The following is a 24,909-nucleotide window of genomic DNA, read 5'->3' on the forward strand; positions in this document are numbered from 1 at the left end:
ATGGATTTCAGAAGGTTTTAATATTTGGTACAGTACACCCCCCTTGACAACAGCCATCGAGCCACCCGTTTGTATATAACACACATAATCCTGGCATGAGTTAACAATGTACCAAAGAACTTCTTGTGATGTAAGGAATGCTTGGCTTGCAAAGTCTTCAAGTGCCCCATCAATTTTCAGTGGGGTTGAGGTCAGGTGACTGCAGGAAAGTTCATGAAAGTCAACATTCTTTAGTCTTTAAGTAGTCCTTGCAAAGTTTTGAGGTGTGTTAGGGCTTGTTATCTTGCTGCAGTATGAATCCGTCTCCACAGCTCAAGGAAATCTGACCTCTCCTACAAAGGATGTGGTGACATAGAAATAATACAGTATCTTAAGTATTGCTTTACTTATTTCTTGATTTTACATGTCATATCTGTATACCAGCAACAGACAACATTTAGGAATATGCGGGTAGCCAACAGTATATTTCTCAAGCCTTATATTTAGTATAAATTTAGTCAATCTATTTTAATTTTTTCTTCATAGTTTTTTTCAGTAGTATATGTACTTTATAAGATCTCTGTGTGAAGATAGGTTATTTTCCTTGAGTAGTGACGCACCCTGTTTGTCATTCTGTATAGAGTTTATGACCTAGAATAAAACATAAAAGGTAAGATAATACAGTTGTAAATAGAAGCTAATCAAGATGCTTAAGCAGTTACACAAATCAAATAAATTACTCAGACTAAAGAAGAAACTAGACTACATCAAATATAATGTTACTCTCCACAGGGGAATGGATGAACAGACACAAAGCACAGAAAGAACGGATTGATCGAGAGTTTTTTTTAGGGTTCATTTTAAACATATTGTATTACTACCTACTAAAGTACAGTTAAAATAAAGTTTCTCTAAAGAGGTTAGAAAAGAATTACAGAAAAAAAGGCTTAAAATATACATGTCACATTGCAATTTTTCATCAGGTCACATGCAAGCATTCATTTTACAGAATGCTTGACTGACTATAATTTTCTCAGTTCAGGTACAATGGTATATGAGCTTACACAAATACCGAATCTTTATGTGAAGTAATAATATGAGGTAATGACATTGACAACAGTTTGTTTTCTATCAGCACAGATTTGTTCTCTTCTGGTGATCTCTGTCTCAGTGAAAGCTTTCCCTTCGTCACAAATACGTATGATTAAACACACGCCATTTTGTCCTTGACTTATCCTGCTCATGCGATATTTTTATAAAAGAGTAACAATAAAACATGGTAGGATACTAAATGTCAATATATTCTAATGGACTTTGGGGTGTCTAAAATTGTTTGATGTTATGCAAACCAAAACAATGACAATAATATGAAATCAATGAATAACATATTACCAAACCCCAGGCTCGAATCGGTGTGACCGTTCAGTTAGCCACTGCTTTTTCCTGCTTCATTGTGCCCTGCTTATCATTATGAAACATATTCTCTTTTATCAATGTCAATCAAAATCTAATATGGGAACCTCTGTGGCTCAACCTAATCTGTTAATTTTCTACTTAAAAAAAAACAAAAAAAACATCTGATCTAAATTCATTCACAGGTTTATCTTTTGTAGAGGGAAAATATACACAAACAAACGATGAAAACAAAGAAACAAACAATTCTAAATATGAGCTTTGGCCTCATGTGGATGACAAAGCTGACAATGGGTAAGGCTCTGGTCACAAAATGATAGGCGAGTTTAAACCCAAAAGCCACATTCAGGAGGTTATTTACTTGGAAGTCACTCAGAAGTCAGGACAGCTGTTGTAGCTTTGCTGTAAAAGGATCTAAGTGCGAGAAAGAAGGGGAGTAGTCTGCAACATTTAGCCCTTCTGCTAAACATCTCTCACACACTGTCATTCCACCAGCTAACACTCTTCGTCATACCAGCGAATGAGGCTCTACTAGTGCTGCTCTGTAAGACCGTGTGTTGTCATGGCGTCAAAAGCCAGCCACATGTTGGAGGCTGCCTTGGAGCAAATGGATGACATTATTGCTGGTAAGAGTTTCTCTTTAACTATCAGAGTTTCAATAGACTGCCCAGTTTGCAATTGCAGGCTTCTATAAAACCGGCACTACCAACATGATGTCACTCTGGGACGTTCAAGTATACAGTACATAGAAAAAACAGATTATTTAAATGGAGATGGACAAGGGTAAAAAGAGTTTGTAAAGCAATTGTTCTTCGTAAAAAAAAATGAATGAGTGTTTTTTTTTTTTCCCAATTAGATAAGTACTATGAACGTTTCTGTATTTTATCTTCTTGATTCTTCCTCGTTTAGTGAGAACTTTTGTACTTTTATGATTTCTCATTAGTTTACAGCTCTCACAGTACACTAGTTACAAAAACTCCATCTCACTTTCCAGCATCTTCCTTGTTGTATTTTCCAGCAGAGGTGATACATTTCAGTCGCTGATCTTTGTCACAACCACAGTGGTGTCGTTGCATAGGGTCAGAAGACACAGCTCTATGAATAGAAATGACAGCCCGGTCTTTAGCATTCCTGTGGAAAACTACAACACGAATAACAACTAATAATACACCCTGTCACCAAAAACAGATAATATTTGCATTACAAAGTATACACCTGTCCACATTATGTCCTGAATGTACTACTGCACCTTTGATTTAACTTCAAATAGCATATTTGAAAAGTACTTTCTGCAACTTAGACATGGTAATTACAGTAATTACTACAACAACCTGAACCTCTAATTTGTGGATCTCAGAAGCCATATTCAAAATATGACGTATTTACTGGCAGTAACACATTTTTGAGCATAATAGTGCCCTCAAGAGGTCATTTCTGGAACTATTCTTGAAAATCACTTAAAATCCATTGGGTACTTAGTACTGATGCCCAAGAAGTTGCAAACAGGATGCCAGAATAATCAAGTTATCTGAGTACTTGGCGCTCTTGTGTTTTCTTTCCTCATAGGCAAAATTGGTGACGGGCTATTCAGTGCTCTTGTGCAATTAGGTGGCGAAGACTGCAAATCGTCAGAGTGTGCCCAACATCTGACCCTAGCCCCACCCGTGGACCCCGCCCTCAGGGCTCTTCAGCTGGCTGAGGCCCTCAGGGCAGTGCTGGAGGGCCAAAGGAGCGAGGAAGAAAATGAGCCAGTCAGGAAACAAGTGTCCACTGATACGGCAAATGTTATACTAAAATGGCTGGAAAGAGATGAGGTGACTTCTGTTTCACTCCCATCTGAATTCTTTCTGCACTCACACAGAGATAGATGACAGACCGGCATTATATAACACCCAGTATCCAAATCCTATACCCAATCTGAAATTTCTAAAGTGTTTAGTTAAATTTTTTTGCTAATGCATATACAATTAGTCTGCCATGGTCTACATCTTCAGAGTCCATGGGTTTTATTAGCTGCAGGATATGGCGGTCTTTGATCCTGGTCATCAACATCTGGAGGGTTTTTTCCTGTCTGCTAAGGAGTGAGCTGGAAGCAGGGTCTATTGCAAACAGCACCGGTAATGAGATCCAGAGCTCCTGTTTAAAGCACCAGCAGTTGCACACCCTTTTCATTTTCACTGCTATATTCTCCCGTTTGCTTCCTTTCCTTTTCCTGCGGTAGTTGTTTATTTGACTGGTCCAGGTTAGCCACCACCATTATTTGCTCTCTTCTTCTCTACTTCTACATAAATCTGATATTGTCAACTTCACACTCACATCCCCCCTCAGTCTGCTCCGCTGCCTCCTCCTCCTCCCCTCCTTCTGCGTCGCCTTTACTGACTTCTTGCCCTCCACCACATCTGACAAGCATGTGCTGCAGAAAGTTTCCTCTCCCCTGTTCCCCTTTTGGAAGCCCCGCAAAATTACTGAGAGGTACTTCAGACAGTGCGAGAGAACACGCAAGAGACAGAAAGAGAAAGAGAGAAAGAAAGGTAGGGTAGTAAAAGATGAGAGATCCTGCATGAGATGTGGTAAACAGTGAAGCAGTTTGAGCATGTATGAGAGAGAAACAGGAGAGAGGAAAAAAGGGGGAGTTAAAAATAAGTAGAAAAAAAAGGGAAGAGAAGAAAGAAAGGGAGTAGAGCCAACTGGCATAGTTTGACTTATTCAGCTCAGCTCTAAAAGTCTCAGGCAGCCCAGACTCCAAACCACACGGACCTAGAGCCTCTCTGCTCACTCTACAACTGCAATATGGAGGGTCTGTAAAAGGAGGAGAAAGAGAGTGCAGGACATTTGAGAGCCATTGTTTTGTTTTGCTGTGGATTTTGTGTGTTCATCATCCTCTGTGGTTTATAGCACAGTTTAAACATTGTTAGTATATAACATTAAAAGCCAGACCTACAGTAAAATGGGCCTGCAGAATGGAGTATGATATTGATTTCTACAAACATTTTGCCTGGCTTAGAAAGGTAAGACATTGTCCACTTGCATGATTACTCCTCATTCAAACTGCACCACACTTGCATGGCCTTGCTTGTTTATTTTGTTGCAGTGTTTCCAGTCTAATTACAGTTGCCATGGTAGATAATTTGAGGGGGAAGACATGTTTAGTGTTTTTTAGTTGAACAGACATATGCAACACATGCAGTTTTACAAATGACTCGAGAGGAATGGAAAAAGATTTTGTTTTTGTTTGTTGATTTAAAAGCATTAAAAATACCATGTGTATTTCAGCTATACTTTTATTACAGACGTGCTGCACTTATTGTTTTAGTGGAGATGTTATAAACACAGAATCAGCCTGAAACACAAAATATTATGGTTTAACTGAGCGTTGCAAAAAGCTTTTATTGAACTTTATATGAAATATTTTAAGGCCAACGGTCCATCAGCTCGTCAAATGATTGACTAGCGAGGTGACATGTGGTCTTCCAAACTGGTCATAAAGTTAAATTGTTTGAGGAGAAAAATAAATGTGAATACATTTCGGCTGTGAAAATGTCCTGCCAGTCGAAACTAGAGAGTCTCTGGACAGCACGTAGCATTTTGCTGCCATCAAGAAGTCAATAGTTATCACTGCCACTATTAGGTTTTAATTTGTACTCACCGGTGGATCGTTAGAGGAAGCCTTTCATGCATAAACATGTCAATCATATGTTTAATATAATTCAATAATTAGAAAGTGTTGATTTGGAAATTTTCTCTATACCACAGATACGTCTAATCTTCATGACAGCGTAGCAATGCACTGTACTTTTGCTAAAATACAATGAATACACTCGGTATTTATTTATGAAACACTTTTAAAAACAAATGCGTAAGATGTATCAGTATCACAGCTTAAAAAAAAGATAAAAATGTAAAATAAATATATATATATAAAAATGTGCCATATGTTGTACAATGAACAGTATTAAAACAGTTTCTTCTTTTTCACCATCTAATCACAGGCTCAAGTTTAAGCTGAATCAACACCTGTGTTAAAAACAATTTAGAATTTGAAGTTTTCCAGAATTGTTTTCTTTTGATTGAATACTTGTTGTGTTATTTTACTTTTGCATCATTATAGTCACAGTGTAACTTGTGAAGATCCGTTTTAGTGCTGCTCATTAGACCTAAGCCGCACCGGTAATTAGCCACATTATTATTTTCCATTATTAGTCCATGTCACGACACAAGTGTTTGGCAAATGTGTTGCCTAAGATTTAGAAAATAAAGGAAAGTTTTGATAAGTTGTATGTCTGATGAAGAGGAGGAGCTGGATTTCAGTTTGGGTTTTTATTTAATTAGCTGTAAACTAATTAAGCACACAGCGAGAACTAAAGCAGATGTTCACAATTAAAAGTGAGACAGGGTCTGTCTGGCAAAAACTGAACTAAGAGAATTATCAAAGGGACAAGAGGGGACAGTGCAGGAAAACAATGATATAGATCAAAATATATATTCAGTATTCAGTGCACATTCAAATATATTACCGTTGAAACACATGAATTCAGTGTTGTTGTTGTTTTTTTTTTATGTCTGATGCCAGGAGTCTTTCAAAGGCTGAACAGTATTTTAGAATTATTGCAAACCGCTTGAGATAGTTGGTTCACAATGACGGACACTGAGCTTCATAAAGTTTCCATGATTGTGGTTAAAAGCCTGGATATCTGGAGAAATTTGAGCCCACTTGGTTGCACTTTACTTCCCTTGCACATCGATGGCTCTGTAATATCCCCGACTACACAGGCAGCCCTCAACTCATACTTTTCCCACTAAATCAGCTGGTATAAAATGTTGCACACAACTTTTAATGCTGGATTAGGACCTGTAAACCTCTTACTGACTCCACACACATCACTACAGTGGGAAGTTTGAGTACTGTGTGTGTCTACATTGGTCTGTGTGAATGTGTCTGTGGTTGCAACCCAAAATCAACCAACTGTTCTGTATTAACAGTGTACCTACTGAACTAAACAGCTGTCCTCTCCTCTGAAGGTGAACCTGCGTTCAAACACTAATAGTGAGTCCTACCAGGAGCGGTTATTACGTCTGGAGGGAGACAAAGAGTCACTCATTCTGCAGGTGAGATTGATCCCTCCTCTGGGTGTTTTTCTCTTGTTGTTGCATAGATCTTTTTGAACACAAAGCAATATCATCTCTGTCTATCTCTATGCATGACGGCCATAAACGGGTTGCTGCTGTCACCACATTTCCCCTAGCATGCCTGGAATCTGTTTATAAAGGGGAATCAGTTTCATTGTCTGATCCTGCTCTAAGAAAAGTTGGCATACAACACCACACTGTCAGTGAGAACTGATTCTAAACAGTATCTATATCACATAACAGTGTCAGAAGAGAGGAGAGGGAAGGAAATTGAAAGGACAAAGGTAGATGGGAGTATTGTGTTGTAAATGTTGTGTAATAGTGTGTCTATCCACTGCATGAGTGAAGCAACAGTTATAAATTGGGTTTGGTTACAACACTAGAATGTCTTGTTTTGTGTGATGTGTTGATCTGCTTATATACATGTAGGTGTGTGCAGCACTCAGGATTGCTGAACAAGTGCTTCTCTGACAGGTTGAGACTCGCACCATCATTGTAGCATGTAGGTGTGTGTGTGTGTGTGAGAGAGAGAGAGAGAGAGAGAGAGAGCGAGAGAGCGAGAACAGGTGCTTTATTTATTTCTTCAAGCCTCACATAAAACATTCCTTTGGAAAATCCGCTCCAGTTGGCGGGTCGGACCTGCCGTTTAGCATATGATTGGCTATTATGTGGCCTTAATAGTTTCTCTGCGGATTTCCATTTAACCTGCATTCTGCTGACATAGCTTGAGTCACTGAAGTGTTGCAAGCACCTACCCAGGCACAAAGGATCATTCATTTCTTCTCAAAGGAAATGTTTGCTCTGTTTGATCTGGCCCAGATGTAGAAATTTCAACAAAAATGAGCACCAGCGATTAAGTGGAAATGGCTGTTATAAATAAAAAGTGCACTGTGAGAAACTCTGGAGTAAAACAGAAAATCGGAATCGTAAAGAATTTTGCTTGGTGCAGGGCTGCAATTATAAGATAAAATATTAAACTAAATGACAATGATTTCATAGTTATATTCTCCAATCTTGGTGTAGAGGAAGTAGTCTCGTCTCTAATATATTTCTGTCCTCAAATCCCACACAGGTGAGTGTGCTGACAGACCAGGTGAAAGCTCAGGGGGTGAAGATCAGCGACTTAGAGAGGTCTTTGGTGGAACATCAGCACAAACTGAACTGCACAGAGGAGATGCTACAGCAGGTACTCGGCTTAACTGACCTCACGTCAGACCATACAGACTACAAACCACGATGAATTGTTTCAAAGCATCTCACGCTAAACTTTCTCAGTACCAAATGCTTCACTGGACCAAAGTCAGGAAAGTCTGACTTTCACCATCAGGCATTCAGGACTATTATATCAATATTGTTCCTCTCATTTAATAACATGTGACACAGCCCCAGACCGTCCATCTATCTTTTAAATTTGACGCCTCTGCAGATCCAAGTTTTTCTCATAATAAACTCGGGACAAGTTCTGCTTCCTGGAAAAGAAATTCCCTGCTAAGATTCCAGTGAATCTGGTTGGAGGTTACCTCGACAACCAAAATATTTAAAACGCTCAGACTCATTCCAGGACCGTGTCTCAGGGTGTATGTCTGGTTTATGCAGGGCTGGACATAGTCTGTCTGGGCAGGTGATTACAGCAGCATTAGCCACACACCAAACCTGTTGCCACCAGGACTGCACTCTCTCTCTCACACACACACACACACACACACACACACACACACACACACTGAGGGAGAGAGAGAGGACTACAGAGGGAGGGAGAAAGGAACAAACCGGGAAGGAGGGACAGCTGAAAAAGGTGGAGATATGGGAGGGAGAAAGGGGTGGTGCTCCTTCAGGAGGAAGAAGTGTATGTCAACTTTCAGTTGTTTGCTTTAGACTTCACATCTACACTGGAGACGTTATTAAACAGTACAAAGGACTGGACTGGATGTATGAAACTCTAACCTACTGAAACTACAACACTCTTGAAACCACTGCATCCATGAGGGATATACACTTGCATTTCGTTTGCTGCAGGCGGACACTGGAACATGAACCAGGTATTCTATTTCACTCTTATAATGCTACTCCTGTAAAAACTCCCTGCTCTGATAAATCGTATGAGTGCCAGGATGTGTTAAATCTATCTGATGAGTTGTGAACTTCATTTTTAATGTCTACGTCTAAATGCAGTGCTGTATGTGTGCAGAGTATCAAAGGGCAGCCAGGACTGGTTTCTTGGAGACATGGTCATTATGAGGCTTTGGACCTGAGCCGTAAATCTCTTCCTGGTGACAAAGCTCTAATATTTTCCATGCGCACTCTAGAAGAAGCCCAGATATTTTCCGAAGCCAGAGTTTTAAATGGATGTATCCATACGAACACTTTGCCTGCCTCAGATGCTCATTTCTGGGTGTTAAGTGATTTAGCACCTGCTTGACAAATTATTAATACATCTGCCTACATAGTCTGGCTTAACTCTCGTGCCTGACAGTCATTCAGGACAGACAGTCACAGAACCATTTAGCCATAGTCTTCCTCAGCACCAGGTTTGATTGACAGCCGTTCACATACACGGGACAGGAAAATGCACCTGTCAAAGTTATTTTGATGTTCTGTCTATGAATATTTTGCATGCTATTAGTACCCCCCCCACCCCCCACCCCTCACCCTGACCCCCCACCCTCTTGTGCTGTGTACTTTGAGTGAGCTGTGAAATAGGCATTATAAATAGTGGTCATGGGTTGTGTATATTTAGCCACTCAAACAGCTTCTGAAACCAGTGGGGTTTGTCTGAGGGGACCGTCATTACAGAAGCTTGCTGCCCCTCATACTTAATGTTACCGTTGTTCAGTAAGTATTGTACCTTGTGTGTCATTGAAGGGAGAATGTATTTGTGTATGTCTGTTTGTGTTGCTTCATGCTCTCACTGTATGTGGTTGATGACAGGAGCTCCTGCATAGAACGTCACTAGAGCACCAGAAGCTGAGTCTCATGGGGGAGGTGTCCTACCTGAAACTAAAGCTGGCAGACATGGAGGGAAAACAGGGCCACGGAGCTGAGAGGCAACAAAAAGCAGAGGTAGGGCTTCTCCTTGTGGTCAGAAAGGTTTAACTATTATTATACAGTACATTATGCCGGAATGATTGGCCTGCTACTCCTTAATACCTTAGATAAAGAAGGCTGCCTTGTTTAGTCGTACCAGGGCACGATTTACCTGCTTTTTAATGGCTAGTGTAGCTTCCCTAAGTTTGATTAATCAGTCATTTTACTCTGGAAATTCTTAATCAGTAAATCTGTAAATTCCTTGTATCTAAATGACCTTATACTTACTGTGGAGGCAGACTATTTCCAAGGAGGATTTAGTTGAGCATAAAACCTTTAGACACTTCTATCCTACCCAAGTCTTTGGAAATTTGAACATAACTCTGCCAGGAATGACGAGGGTACACACAAAAATCTGCTTTGTGTTCTGATGGATCTAACCTTGAAGTCAGCTGCTGATTTTATGGAAGATCATAAACACTTTCTGGACGGATGGAGGGGAACATTCACCCAAACCCTGGCTGTGTTGTTCCTGGGCAAAGTCTACAGGAAAAAAAAAGTCTCTGAGGGGTTTAATTTTTTTGTCAGTCTAAACTGAATCATGTATTTACTTAAGACAGATGTGTTAGGTTACCAGCAGACTTCCTGGGCATTCAGTGACCATATGAATTTTAAAAAGGGAAAGCAGGGCTATTACCAGACAGGATACTGTAATGTATGTAGTTACTGTCAAAACACGGCTGGTCAAGGAGTCTTTGTGTCCTCAGGTTAAAAGAGTTAGACACAGTGGAGCTAGCATGATGGATGATGGGCCAAATATGAGTATGTGCAGGTTACAGCCAAGAGAAGTTTGTTCTTGGTGGTGGGTAAAGGTTTGAGTAGGTCATTGTGAAAAAAGGAAGACATATTTCCAAAAGCATTTGTTTTTACAGATTCATATGTTGAGATTTTATGGAGATTTGATTTGTATTTCTAAGCCATAGGAAATGCCAAAAGTGTTTTTCTTCCCCCATATCATCAGTTCTGCTTTTACAGTGGGTACAAACCCAACTTTCTCTATGACAGCTGCTTAAATTTAAGGAAAATAGGAAAAAATAAAAAAAGCTTTTAGCACTTCCACGTGCTGCCTCTACTACACAAACATGTTCACACATGTGCATGTTTGCACACACACAAAACAAGAAGCCTCCTTGCTAGGGAGACAGTAAGCTCATGGTTAAATTTAGCCATGGAGGCACTCCATATCATCTGTCATATCCGCTGTACTGGACTCCGAGTGAGACTTCCTCTGTCCACAGTCCGAGCATAACTCGGCTGCTGTTTATACTCTCTTTGAGGGAACATGGGCAGCAATCACCTCCAAAAGAAGGCGACAGGCAAACTTATTCACCCCTGTTGCAATTGTAATTTATCAGTGCAAATTACCAACAAAATCAGGAATATGTTACAGAGTACCATGTAACGCTTTAATTTAATATAGTTATGGTCGAAGCCCAAGATTAGCTCAGGATCATCAACAACTACTAAACAATGTGTATTTACCTGTACCATGTCCCTTTACCTGCATCTGTACAATGGACCCAGAAGAGGATGTTTTTAATACGGATCGTACATATTTATATCACATATAGATATTTAAGACCAAATACACGCGCGCACACACACACACACACACACACACACACACACAGAGAGAGAGAGATACTTTAGACAGCATGCACAGCTTCTTCACAATGTTTCCACTTCTCTTTCTAAACATTTCTTTCAATTCTCTCCTCCTGATTGCATCTGCCAGACTGTAGTGAATTTCATTAGTGAGCTGCAGGAGCAGATGTGTCAGTTTCAGAAGGAGATCAATAGCAAGATCCAGGAGAAAAAGGCCTTGGAGATACCAGCTGACAGCAGATTTCCAATGGTGTGTCCCACTGAGTCCACTGAGAGCTCAAACCTGGGGGTGTCCTGTGACAAAACCTCTGGGGTGATGCACAAACTAGAGGAGGGTCCAGACGGGCCTGATGAGACGACACACAGCCCGGAAGAGTGTAGCTCAGATGATCAACAGCAGTACCACTGTGGCGGACAAAGTGTAGGCACAGCCAGACTGCATGACTTCTAATGTTGTGTGCAGCATGGGTTGTCTCACTTTGGTGTGTATAACCCTTTGAGATGCAAATGAAACAAGCACTCACCAACTATAATCAGCAGCACTCCATGTCACTGCACACAAACTGCAAAGCTAATCATATTTATCCATCTGATCAGTGAGTGAAACAGCTAAGAGGTGCATTTTATGTCATTTAAGATAGTGTGTTGTGTGACAGGAAAATTTGCAAATTCACCACCATCAACTCAATATCTAAACTATCATTCTCACACCTTCTGTTTCAGGGATTAATAAAGGAGCTCAGGATTCTCAAGGACAAAGTGGAGCACCTGGAGGATCAGAAGTTACAGTATGAAAAGAAACTCAAAGCAACAAAGGTAAAAGAAAGTTCTGATTTGCATGCCGTGTAAACTTTTCAATACACCATCAGTGCCCAAATTTCGCCTCTAAATGTTCAGTCAACTTTCCTAAATGCCGTCCAATCCGATGTTCCAGCCAGTTCAGTGAGTCACTCTCTTTTGCACATGTTCTCTGATTCACAGACACCTAAAGTGTGTTTTCTTAGGAAGTCTGAGAACTATTTTTCTCTCTATTTTAAAGTATCATCAAAATAGATTTAATAATAGCTTAGTGCTTTTTAATGATCTACTTTTATACTTTGGCGTGATCCCATGGTATTCTCTTCTTAGCCTTTCTTCTATTTTCTTTGCTCTCACCCTTGGTCCTATATTAAGATAACATTTTGATTTGTCCTACCATTTCATCATCTCTCTCTCAGTCTTTCTTGCTGTCTTTGTCTCCGTACAAAGCTGCTGTTTCACTTTGAAAGACATTTGCTCACAACACACTAACTTCTATACATGTTGCCAGGTCAACTATGCGGTCACAACACAATTGGCTTCAGGGTCATATGGGAGTGAACATTTTTTAAATTTTGCAATTATCCCAAAATATGTCTAGCATTTCAGTTGTTCTCCAAGGAGGTCCACAAAGTTTGTTGTGCAGTGTGAATAATGTATAAGTCCAAGTCATGTTAACAAGTGCAGAACTGCAAAATGAACAAATGCTACATTTTACTGAAACATCTTTCTTGTTATCTTCAGTTTAAATATTTGGTCCTGGTAGCAGATTGTTGGTCAAATATTATTTTTAATCAAGCCAGAAAAATCTCAATGCATATTTGAATAATTGGTGACAAGTGCTGATATGACAGATACTGAGAGATATAAAATGTATCTGTGTGTGAGTTTTGTGTATCATATTCTACATTTTTTTTTAAACAAACCAGTGTGTGAGCTCTGTTTTAATAAAGTAAAGCAGGGGAAAACGTCTATTTTCAACCTCTCACTTTCTTCTACACAACATGCAGATGGAAGACACTGGCAAACAGATCAGCCAGAACTTAACTTTATTGCCATCTGTCTGTTCCTCCTGTTACTTGCTTAAAAACAAACTATAAACTCCAGACAGCAGAGGCCTAACATTTGGTACTTTAATATTTAGAGAGGAAACATTTCTCTGCTTTGTTGTGAATGTTTCATGTATAAGTAATGGTGGAAAAAAACATGTTTGTACCTTACAAAAAGTCTTTTTTAAATGAGGAAAGGTGCTGGCACTTTAAATAAAAAATGCATGCCTCATTTTTGCGAATGTGGAAGAGTTTTTAGGCTCAGACAAGTGTTGGCACACACACCACACTTTTGCAGAACTGCCTGTCCTTTCTGTTAAGATTCCTCACTGCGTGTTCCCCACAGACAGAGATCAACAGCCTTCAGCAGCTCCTGCTCAGTAAGAACTCTGAGATCGAGAGCTTGCACACTCAGCTGCTGGCCAGACCTTCTCTAACCACAGAGAGCTCAGAGAGAGGTAAGCAAAGCACCCAGCTTCAGGCCATTGACGAACCTGCCAGCAGCAGCCTGACAGAGTTGCCCACCCTGTTAGGTGACACAGTTAATGAACCCTTTTTTTGCATTCATTAACTTGCAGTAACAGCTGTGGGAAGAATCTGTCTTGGTCCTTAATAAACTGTCTCATCATGGGTTTCTGTCTCTGTCTCAGAAGAGATGTACAGGAAGAGGTTAAACACCAAATGTAAACCTGAGCAGTAGTTAATAAAAAAAAAAATCACTTTGAACCCATGGGCCATGTCTACTTTTGATCTTTCATTTATTTCCTTTCTCCAGACATGTCTCTTTATTTAATTATGTTTTGTTTCCCTCTGCTCTGAGGTGAAGCCTTGGCAATAATCAGCTGGTTTCTAAAATTTCCTGATGCTCTATCTATCTTGCCTTGGGCTTAATTGTTGTCTTTATGGATTCTGAGGGACTAATGTCTTGTTTGTTCATAATGTTGTCTGTCATAGATAAACAGTTCTCTGAGGTACTTGATTCATGTAATCTTGTCACTCACCAGCAATGCTGCCTGTATGCCTGCACTTGCTACAGTAATATCTATGTGTATGTATCTATGGACTGTAGCCCCAAATATGTAAAAGCTGACATGACTGAAGCTTTGATTGGTGGATTGGAAAAAAGTTGGATAAATTCAAAAAAATATTGTTAAGATCGCATTCTAGTGCAAAATAAATTTAAAACATGCTAGCATGTATTCTTGCCTTTTTCACTAAACATGTCTATTAAAAATGCTAATTTATATGACATGAGCATCTGCCTGTAGAGATTAACAAGCAGTACGGGGTTTCTCCTCACAGATCAAGAACTGCAGAAGCTAAGGAGTGGAATGAAGTCGCTGGTAGCTGCCAATGATGAAAAGGTAAGTTAGCAGTGATCTGGAAACCTTATCCTTCCTCTGTCTCTTCAAAACAGCTGTGTGTGATTATGTAGTACGAGTATACAGCTGGTGTTGTCATCATTTTTACTACAATGTAAGTGTCTAACTGGCCTTTATATGGATGTTTTATCATCAGTGCTGTTGAAAAGGTTAAAAAGTAACTGCTTCTGAATGTTGTCATTTCTCAGAGGCACCACCCTCCAACCATTTATAGTACAGAGGGGCTTTTGTACTTCCCCCCAGAGTATCTTGGACTTTAAAGACTTACAGACACGGGCCTACATGTGGCCCACTAGTGAAGACACACACGTATACATACCCCGCGGCGAACCATTTCTGGCAAAGCCGCACTTAAGTAGGCCTCGTTCTGCCAAGCCTAATTTTGGAGCGAGCTGCATTAAGAGAACCATGGCAAAACCAGGCATGGGCACCACTTCAAAAAACACACTCCACGCAGCTGGTTACCACAACTAAGATTTCCAGCCAGGCCCGTGTCTCTCCCCTCCCTATCCATTACTTTTATGTAAAGGCCATATGGTGGAAGAGGAACGTTTGTGCACCCTATCGGTCAGTAACAGAGTGAAGCAGGTTGTCTATATGTGTATTTTCTGACCTTGGATAAACATCTTAATTGGGTTTCGTTGAACTTGAACCCTCCAAAAACCCACCCCCGCCCTCTATTTTCTGCAGGACCGGCGTATTGAAGAGCTGACTCTGCTCCTGAATCAGTGCAGACAGTTTAGAGAGGTCACTCACATCACAAGGCAAGGTAATCAGCTTATTCACTCTTTTATCATTCCTTTGCACTGTTATATTATCTCAGAAACGTTTGAGCACAATGAAAGCCATCACATTGCCTTCTTTAAGAGAAATGAGTTTCACTGCTTGAGTTGAGAGTAAAAGTTCTTCTCTTTGCTACTGTAGCTCCATCTACTGTTCGTTCATTATCAAATGGTCGGAGTCTGTCAAGCAGCAGTGAGGAAGAAGAGCAGGGACTGATGAAGAGTGCTGACTCTGCCAGTGCAAAATCTGAGGACGTTAAGTCTGAAGTGGGTTTGTTCATTATTTGCGTGAATATGATTTTGAATATAAATCCAGTCTCTCCAGATTATCATAACCATATAACTATGTGATTACCCATCACAGGTTTCAACAAGCAGTTCTTCCTCCCAACAAACATCTCTTTTATCAGGCCAGCAAGACAGTGACTCCAGGTAGTGAAGCAGCTTTTGGTAAATGTGGTCTCAATTTCTCTTAGTTGGAGTTTAGTGAATTAATTTATCTTTTATCTTCTCAGAACAGAGCCACAGACTTTATCGAGTAGCTTGGATGACATAACAAATGGACATTTACAAAAGGTATTATTTTGAATTACCATGCAATTTGCTTAAGTAATGTATCTTTGATAAACTCACAATGCTTCCCTCTTTCATTGTTTAATGCTACTGTACTGTTTCTTACATGGTGAATGCATTCGAGAATCAGAATTCACTGATTTGTATCTGCATTATAGTATCCATATATTGAATTTACAGTTGCTTCTTTGATTTGGCAAAGTCCCTGTCTTTTTCTGTCCGTATCTGCGTATGGTTTTATCCAGAGTGGTCTGAGTGACACCAGGAGTCAGACACTGCCTGTGAATTCCTGTCTGTCAGAACAAAGTGGGGCCGGAGACAGCAGCAGTGAAATCCAGAGTCAAAGGTCTCCAGATGGGAGTGAAGATGGAGACTCCAGCCAAAGTAAATCCAAACATATTAAAGGTTCAGTGTGCAGGATTTACAGGGGTCTATTGGCAGAAATGGAATATGATATTCACAATTTTGTTTTCATTAGTGTATAATCATCTGAAAATGAGAATCGTTATGTTTTTGTTGTCCAACCATGTTTCTACAGAGTCCCAGAGGGGACAAGACAAAAAGATGGACTTTTAAGTTTAACGGCCACTATGGATTCCCTGGAAGGGGAGGGTGAGGCAAGGTTTATGCAGTTGGTTTGAGCCTCACTGTGGGATGCCACTAAATCCTACACACTGCTCCTTTAAGTCAATCTTCACAGAGTGTTATTTATGGTTATTTATGATATAGTGTGCTGTAATGACCCTAAATAGGATCAGTCTTCCTTTTCTGTGGAATAGGCCTTAGGCTAGTTATTCCCATGAGTAAATGCGGTATTCATGTTTGAAGGAAACCAATCTCCCTCGACCAAATGACCACTGTACGTTTGATCACAGCTAATTGCAGAGGCTTGTGACAGAACAGATGGATCACGGGATAGACTTACCGAACACACCCTCTCTCGCTCTGATTGACCACATTCCTCCCAGCTCCACCCTCCCTCAGCGTGACTGACCATTTTAACTTGGACCCCACCCTGATTTCTCTGTGCTGCAATCTGCTGGAGAGTGGTGCCTGACTGCAGCCTGTATCATAAAGATCACACCTTGTAAAATGTAGCTTAAACCTTTTCATGTTCATGGGGCATAAACTGAAGAATTATTTGCTGAACTCAGTGGTGTGTAACCTGCGTCTCTCTACTGAAAAGTCAGACCACTGTGTGCTTCTCTTTTTTTGTCTAATCTTGGTTCATAGATGTCGTTAACCACGTGCGCTTTATTTGGCAGGATTACACTGGTGCTTTGTCTGCTCAAATTATCATTAGTGAACTGTTATTTTTAACTACTCAAATGCACCTAGACAGTGTTGTATGATCTACGTTGCCCTCTAGAGGACATTCAGACAAATTGAATCATAATTATACTGTGTAATATTACACTGACTATGTTTTTTGTAACCCCTTAAAGAAAAGTCGGAGAAAGTTGATGACAGCACTTCAAGCGAAAATTCGCCTGTTCATTCTGGGGCAAATACACAGGTTGGCCAGCGAGCAGTCGGCTCACCAGAATACATGAAGAATAACAGGAGCTTCAAGAGACTCTGGGGAAAGTGAGTGCAGGAAAATACATCAACAATACCGTAGATCAATACAGATTATCACTAAGTGGGCCAAAGAAAAGGACAATAACACAATAAATAGGCCTAACTATGACTGACAGTTTTATATAGTAAGTAATGATACTTGCGTTCTTACAGACCATAAGTCTAAATAACACATAATTTATGTAACATAAATTCAATTGTGTGTAAATAGCACAGAGAGTTTGGTTCTTTTGATGAACGATTTGATCTATCTATTTATTTAATTATCAGTAAAATGAGATCAGTGGTGTTTATACTTGTAGTTAGAGGAATTTACTCTGCGATTGGAAGAAGCCGCCGTCATTTTTAACCATACTCTCATTCATACAGACTTCGAAGAACCCAGTCTGGAGGCCTCCAGGCAGCAGATCAAGATGCCGGTCAGTTTAGAAGAGGAGGACTGCGGGCAACAGCAGGACCCAGGCTAACCCGAACCCCTGAATCTTTTAATCCTGCACGGTAAAACTCAGTGTGCCTCTACATGACCCTGTAGCACACTGCTTTTAGTTGAGGGCTTTTGTATTAACAAATTAACCATTATAGTTTGCTGCTTTAAAACAACCTGGTTTAATTCTCATGGCAAATCCCATCCACCGCTAGTTCTTAAATGGACAAAATCAGACAAGGCAATAGGCTATTTAAATACTCAATGCATTTATCATAAATGCTCTAAAAGACGACTGCTTTAAATACTTGCAATACATTGAACAATTCATAATCTAATTTCCCTTTTTCTTTCTTTCCTGTCAGTGATATGAATATTCCATTCAGCCAGTGGACCAAGGAGCAGGTGTGTGGCTGGCTGGAGGACTATGGACTGAGCCAGTATGTCAGTCTCACCAGACAGTGGGTTGACAATGGCCAGACGCTTCTGTCTGCCACACCTCAGGATTTTGAGAAGGTGAGAGAACAAAACGGTCCCAGACACTTCATATTAATTCAAACTAAACACAACTAAAATATCTTGGATTTAGAGCTCAGTTATATTGTAAATTATAAAATAAAATGATTGATATGGTAAAATATTATGTAAATTAATTAGGGAATTAAATTGTACCCTGATCTTTTGTTTAATAAGGCCGTTCTTTCTGACCGCAGGAGATGGGTATGAAGCATCCACTCCACAGGAAGAAGCTGCAGCTCGCTCTGAGGGCATTCACCACGAAAGTTATAGAGAAATCCTCAGAGCTGGATCACATCTGGGTCACCCGTAAGGCTATCTGCATTGAATATTTTGAACTCCCCAGGCTGCAAGTTCTCATTTGAATCAGATTTACTACAAAACTTCTTATGCCATACGCCAAACAAAGAAGCGCAATGTGGGAGATGTAAATAAATGCAAATATAATCAGCTTTCAGAAATGGGAAATGTAGCTTAACTGACTCGTTACAGTGAACATGTTTTGACACCTGACTTGTAGGAGAATTACAGTTAAGTAAGTGAATTAATTAATGTCTGATTTTCACCCATTCAGGCTGGTTGGATGATATTGGTTTGCCTCAGTATAAAGACCAATTCCATGAAGCTCGAGTAGATGGTCGAATGATACAATTTCTCACAGTGGTAAGACTTCATCCTGCACATACTGGGCTCAAACATGTTCTGTTAACGTGGAAGTGACTTCAGAAATGATTTAAATACACAAGATGATAATAACATGCTCTTTTTCTGTTCACTCAGAACGATCTCCTGACTTTGAAGGTTACCAGCCAGCTTCATCATCTCAGTATTAAATGTGCCATCCATGTACTTCATGCTAATAAGTTCAACCCCAACTGTCTTCGACGTAGGCCAGAGGAGGAGGTAAGCCATAATGGAAAAAGGAGTAAGTGGAAACTGAAATTGTAGTTTCTGCGAGTTGTACTTGTTAAATTTTTAATCTACACTTTTTTGAAGACATTTTTGTGGGAAGTGTTTTATGAGACGCATTTTACTGAGATGCAGCTTTTAGAGGTTGATTAGATGTCTTCACATCAGTTTCCCACAAGATGGCGACAGATCGATGGTAAATGTTTTTTTTAACACAGTGCTTTTGTCTTTTCATTCAACTGCTTCCAAAATCTTTCAAGCATATTTACAAGAAGGATCAAACAAGTACAAGTGTGACGGAAGTAGTATGACTCTAATAACTATTTTTTATTTTTAATGTCCTCAGAAACAGCCTTCTGCCTCAGAGGTGGTGCAGTGGTCTAACCATCGTGTGATGGAGTGGCTAAGAGCAGTGGATCTCGCTGAGTACGCTCCTAATCTGCGAGGCAGCGGCGTTCATGGTGGCCTGATTGTAAGTACTGTAAATGTTGAGCTTGTCTGCTAGTTTTTTTTAGATCACATATACATTACATGCCTGGAGAATTACTTTTGTTGCTCTCATCTTCTGTCTATATATTCTCCCACAGATCTTGGAGCCTCGCTTCAGCTCAGAGACTTTGGCCCTGCTCTTAAATATTCCTCCACAGAAGACTTTGCTCCGCCGTCACCTTGCCACTGCCTTCTCTGCCCTGGTTGGAGCTCAGGCCTCGCAGGAGAAACGGGAGTATGGTAATGCCACAGGCCATGTACCCCTCACTACCACTGCTAAAGTAAAGGTAAGGTCATTTAAATCAATCAAAATGTTCTGCTGCCGTTGCTGAACAAAAATCAAATATACTAATGCACTGGCCTTTTTGTGTTACAGCCTAAGAAGCTGGGCTTTACCCAGTTCAGCCATCTCAGAAAGAGAAAACCTGATGAATCCGCCGACTATATCTGCCCAATAGAGAGTGGAGCGCTCACAATGAATGGGATTTCTCGTTTGACCTCTTCAGCACATCGGAGTCTCAGCCCCAGTTTGGACAGACATGCTGAGAAGTGGGAAGCGGAGGGAATTAAAGCTCAAACTAATGGCTCCAAACAATAACTAAATAAATAAGAAGGAAACCCCATTCAAACTTATTTCTCATTAAGTGACTTCATAAATCAGTGGCAATTCTAATGCAGGTATCTACCCACGGTGCATCATGTGGTGATTTGCTGGATGAGCTGCAGAGATGCTGTAATTAGCAGGTCATGTTCATTGTTGCTAATGTATTGTTAATTAGGTGTTGCTTTAACAATATTCATCTTTAAAATATGATGATTGGTGTTAATTGTGTTATAAAAAGCTGCTCTCTGCATTCCTTATACAGTTGGATTCCAAAGCTTATACTTTTACTTTAAAACAATGCATTTTACTGACCATTTTTTACCTAACCTTCTGTAGATGTAATTAGAATATTGATTACTTTTCTTGTTGTTTATCTGTATTATCTGTACAGTGTCATAATTGAATGCAATTACCTTAAGAATGAATGTTTCTCATTTATTTTCTGTATGACTGACTTACTGGGAAAAAAAAAAAAAATCTAAAATTAAATATTTTGATTCTTGGTAGTACACTTACTATTCTGTACCTTCAAATAAGGCGTGTTGGTGAGATTATGTGATGTTAGATTTTCTTATACCAATGTTGCCTTGTTTCATAAGATCATTGTGCATCAAGTAAACAGTTAGTCTTTTTTTTTTTTTTAAATGTCGAACCACACTATCAGTCCTTATCAAAGCAAATGCTTTTGGTGCCATCTGGTACTTGAATGCTTATTACTGCCTCTGAAAAGCTTCATCACATTTAAATTTTAGCAAAATTATAGTAAACAGTTTTTGGGTAAGTAAAAGATGTAGCTTTCAAATTTAAGTTTAAGATTATGATCATTGTTGCAGTATATTTCATTATTGTGTGTTTATGCTGCAAGGACTTATAAGGCTATTCGAGGATCATGTCTCATGGATGGAAGTGAGGATCTTGAATGGGTAGCTGATTCAACATTGCCCACTACTGGTCATTAATTAAAAATGCAGAAACACCACATTATTGTACAGGAGGTTTTGTCTGCTCCAGTCTAGTTCCATTAAACTGGGGAAGCCTTAGCAGCAGTTTTAATGGAGCTGAAACGGATGAAATGGAACCTGTTTTGACCTGATTGGTTAGATAATCAAAATACATAATTCAAATAATCAATATTCATCTTGTTGGTGGACATTAACCGAGTCAAATTAAACTTGGACTGTTTTTACACAGTTCAAATGTTGATGTGCAGTGATAACATGTGATACTTTGCCAAAGTCGACAAAACATAATCTGTTTTTTGGTGCTTTGTCTGCCAAAATAGAGACAGTTATAGACAGCCAGTGTCCAGTGAATGTTCTTCACCACAGAAAGATGTTCTCTGACTTTATTGTGTAACTAAGCGGATGGAACACACTGGGCAACTTTAATTTAAACTATTTCTGACTGGCTGGTTTTTAATGTTGAATTTTTTTCATATTATGTTTTAGAAAATATTTCTGACATTTTCATTGGTCAAGAATAATTATGTTAGCAATGTTGTGCTGTATAGTATTTGTGGTTATCAAAATGAAATAAGAATTTTATTCATCAGTCGGTCGACCCAAATAAAGTATATCCTGATTTTTGCTGCTTTCCACCTCCGGAGAATTATTTTAATGAGAGTAAAGGAAAAGCCCTTAGGTAATATCGTAAGCGGGGTAGAGTGGTGGGGATATGGCTTCTATTAAACTTTAGCAGCTTGCAGGCGAGACATGACTGCCTTGATTTGGGCAAAATGCGTCTACTTCTGAGTAGTTATTTGCTAAAAGAGGCAGAAAGTGACAGTATTGGTCAGAATATTCCATTTTAGATGGATTAAGTGCCATAGTGAAACAAGGTCTGAATAAATGGCTCTGTGTGGGTGTGTTTGCATCAATTGCAGTCCGACTGAATCTTCTAGGATTCTGCTGGCGTGTCTGGTGTCGAGGCAGACAGGGAAGCAGTCACTTCCCCTCTTAACCTCTCCTGCAGAAGCACACAGCCTCAATTAGACCAAACACAATAATTAGGGAATCTTTTACCTTTGCATATCATTAGTTCTCTAACGGAGAACATCCAGATCAATGATTACAAATGACAGGTTCATAAATAAATTAGTCCTGCTGACAAGTGCGTAACATTGATCCATGTTAAATGGAAATCAGAAGGCAGAGCGGGGATTGGGATAGTGGGTTCTGCAGGTGTAAAATTCTGAAATATAAAGGAGGTAATTGTAATATATGAATGTTTTCTTAATTGATTAGTATTAAGTATCTAATTTATATGATAAAAGGTGGAACACATGCCCCGGAAATGTTGACACAAAGTGAAGGATTTTAAAAATAAATCCTTACTTTGGACCAGCAGATGTCAGTGTTGTCTGTGTATCTGTCATGTGTCATGAAGCCCTCAAGCGCTAAACCCTTCCAGTTGACTAAGTGAGGTGCAGCACTGAGGAGTCAGAGAGAAAAACCATGTTTGTTTTTCACTTTTTTTTTTAATTTATTTTTTTATTTTCTGTTTTTGCACTATAGGTATTTGTCAAGGGTGAGATTGAAATTTTGATTCAATGACACTGCCTCAGCCCCATGGTATAATATAAGAGCATGTGGCCAGCTGGACTGCATGACTACATTTGTAACTACACCTTCAACTGAACAAGGATATCATGCCAGCACAAAGGACATGAGAGGATGTCACATCTTTGATCAAACATAGGGCTCGGCCCCATCAGGGTCCAGATGAGGGTTCTGGGGTTTGTGTGTTTGCACGGTGGGTAGTGGACAGTTCAGGATTAGAAACAGAATCAAATTAACTTGGAATGAACTTCTACACTTAAGTGTACTCAAAAAAATATGACAGTCATGTCTTCTGAAGCATTTAACAGTAAGAATACCTTTAAAGTGGCTCTAAAATTTGGACAGGTACCTTAAAATTTCTTTCTATGTTACACTGCTTTCTCTATTGTGTTGTGTGCATCGAGTTTGTCTGAGAGTGTGTGTAAAGAGAGGATGGCATTGTTCATAATAGTGCATCTTAGGCTAATTTCAGTAATGTGATCCAGCCTGCATGAGCTGACAGCTTAATAGCTATTATTTGTGTCGCCCTTTCTCATAACGCGTTAGCAGTAAATTGCTATGTGCAGGAGACTGTGGTATGACTGACATCCTACCTTGCAATATGATATCTATTGTTTTAATTAAGTGAAAGCGTTTGTGACATTTATTGGTTTCCAAGTTACTTGTTAATGGCACTGAGAAAAAAGTGTAAGTAAATTATCATGGTTTACATTACATAAATAATTTGCAAACCCTTTGCTAATGATTACACATTATTCTCCCACTGTGACTGTCAATTCATTTGAATACATCACAAATAAAAACAGTGCACTGGTGATGCAACGTAAACCCCCTCTTGGCAATGCCTGAGCCCTCCCTCTTCTCTCGCTCAGCTTCGTTCTGTGTTTGCGTGTGAGTAATGTTTATTTATTCTGTACCCCTTTTGTGGTGAAATTTTCCATTGACATTATAGAGACAAACTTTTATTCTGTTACCAAGACTCCTGTTTAAACTAATGCCAGTAGCCAATGTATTAGTGCTTTAATTCATCACCCTGTCTGTTTGATCTATGGACTCACTCAGATGTCCTTAGTGGTGCATAATCATGTTTTTATATGATGTCACTGGTCGTTCTTGTCATTAACTTGCCACCAGCTTGCCAGTTTGGGGAACATATTCAATGTTAGGGTGGTGCATGTGTTGCGTACTCTCCATCTAACTAAAGCTGTATCTGTCTCCAGCACACCAGTTTGTTCTGACAACCCTGCCACAATGATGACTGCATCACCCAGATGCGGCAGAGCAGCTTGCGAGCCAACCCTGACACGCCGTCAAAAGGAGCAGCCAGCCGTCTGCATGAGCCTTCTTCTGCCCCATCAAACCTCAGAGCCCATCTCATCCTGTACAGCCAGCCAGCATCAACCAGCCTGTTTCTCTCTGTTTGCTTTCCATGCTGCATGCATCCCATGTAACAGGCCTATGTGGCTTGGATTTTGTTTTATAATATTTACTCCCAAAATTCAGCGCTTATAAATCTCTCCGAATTATCTGCAGACGATTTGAAAGCAGCACAAAGAAATTGTGACCGCGTCGGCCCAAAACAAGCATGATGGGACGATGATTTGGGGAACTGAAGTTGAAGAGCTCGGTTATGATCAGCCCCCTTGGTGACAAGGGGGCTTTTTATTGGTAGCCAAGACAACTCCCTCCCTGTCATGCTTGGTTTCTGCACTGTCTCTTTCAGTGCCTGAAAAATGGGACCAGTTCATCGAGAGACGGGAGCAAGATCAGTCACTATGAGATAAGACAATTATAAAGACATTTAAGGAGTCCTACTTCCCACTACAGACTGAGTATTTTGTCACCACCCAGGTCATTTAGTCAACATTACATCTGGGCATTCTTTAATAGAATGAGATCGACTACACAATCATTTACTATATCTAATGTAAAAATGTATATGACAGCTAATACAAACGATAGTATATATTACAGTATTGTGTGTTGAGTTACTGAATACAAAAGATTACTTGACTATGTTAGGTTTTTCATGGAAT

The 24,909-nt window shown here is 39.8% G+C and overlaps 1 protein-coding gene across 3 annotated transcripts; it reads left to right on the forward strand.

Annotated features, from left to right (window-relative positions):
• The first annotated feature begins 4,076 nt into the window (after window positions 1–4,076).
• On the forward strand, window positions 4,077–21,901 carry ppfibp2a (PPFIA binding protein 2a). 3 transcript variants are annotated; one of them, XM_069174364.1, is made up of 22 exons: window positions 4,077–4,400; window positions 6,412–6,498; window positions 7,592–7,705; window positions 9,448–9,579; window positions 11,339–11,629; window positions 11,932–12,024; window positions 13,402–13,513; window positions 14,358–14,419; window positions 15,128–15,206; window positions 15,362–15,486; window positions 15,584–15,651; window positions 15,735–15,795; window positions 16,038–16,176; window positions 17,238–17,379; window positions 17,743–17,871; window positions 18,163–18,313; window positions 18,511–18,622; window positions 18,888–18,976; window positions 19,094–19,216; window positions 19,569–19,694; window positions 19,810–19,998; window positions 20,088–21,901. In XM_069174364.1, the coding sequence occupies exons 1-22, from the start codon at window positions 4,353–4,355 to the stop codon at window positions 20,307–20,309; spliced, it is 2,694 nt and encodes an 897-aa protein (XP_069030465.1). In that variant the 5' UTR covers window positions 4,077–4,352; the 3' UTR covers window positions 20,310–21,901. The 3 variants fall into 3 exon arrangements, with proteins under 3 accessions (XP_069030465.1, XP_069030466.1, XP_069030467.1); XM_069174365.1 differs by lacking the exons at window positions 4,077–4,400; window positions 6,412–6,498; window positions 7,592–7,705 and adding an exon at window positions 8,402–8,558; XM_069174366.1 differs by lacking the exons at window positions 4,077–4,400; window positions 6,412–6,498; window positions 7,592–7,705 and adding an exon at window positions 9,272–9,351.
• Window positions 21,902–24,909: the final 3,008 nt, after the last annotated feature.

This window comes from Embiotoca jacksoni, unplaced genomic scaffold (genome assembly GCF_022577435.1).
Source record: "Embiotoca jacksoni isolate LCO1_2020_lvr unplaced genomic scaffold, fEmbJac1.0.p SCAF_6, whole genome shotgun sequence".
Lineage (NCBI taxonomy): Eukaryota > Metazoa > Chordata > Actinopteri > Embiotocidae > Embiotoca > Embiotoca jacksoni.

Coding starts and splice junctions, on each gene's coding strand:
- ppfibp2a (XM_069174364.1), top strand. CDS start 4,353: ATGGAGTATGATATTGATTTCTACAAACATTTTGCCTGGCTTAGAAAG. Junction 15,652..15,734: donor CAGCAAGACAGTGACTCCAG/GTAGTGAAGCAG, acceptor TTATCTTCTCAG/AACAGAGCCACAGACTTTAT. Junction 19,217..19,568: donor GACGTAGGCCAGAGGAGGAG/GTAAGCCATAAT, acceptor TAATGTCCTCAG/AAACAGCCTTCTGCCTCAGA.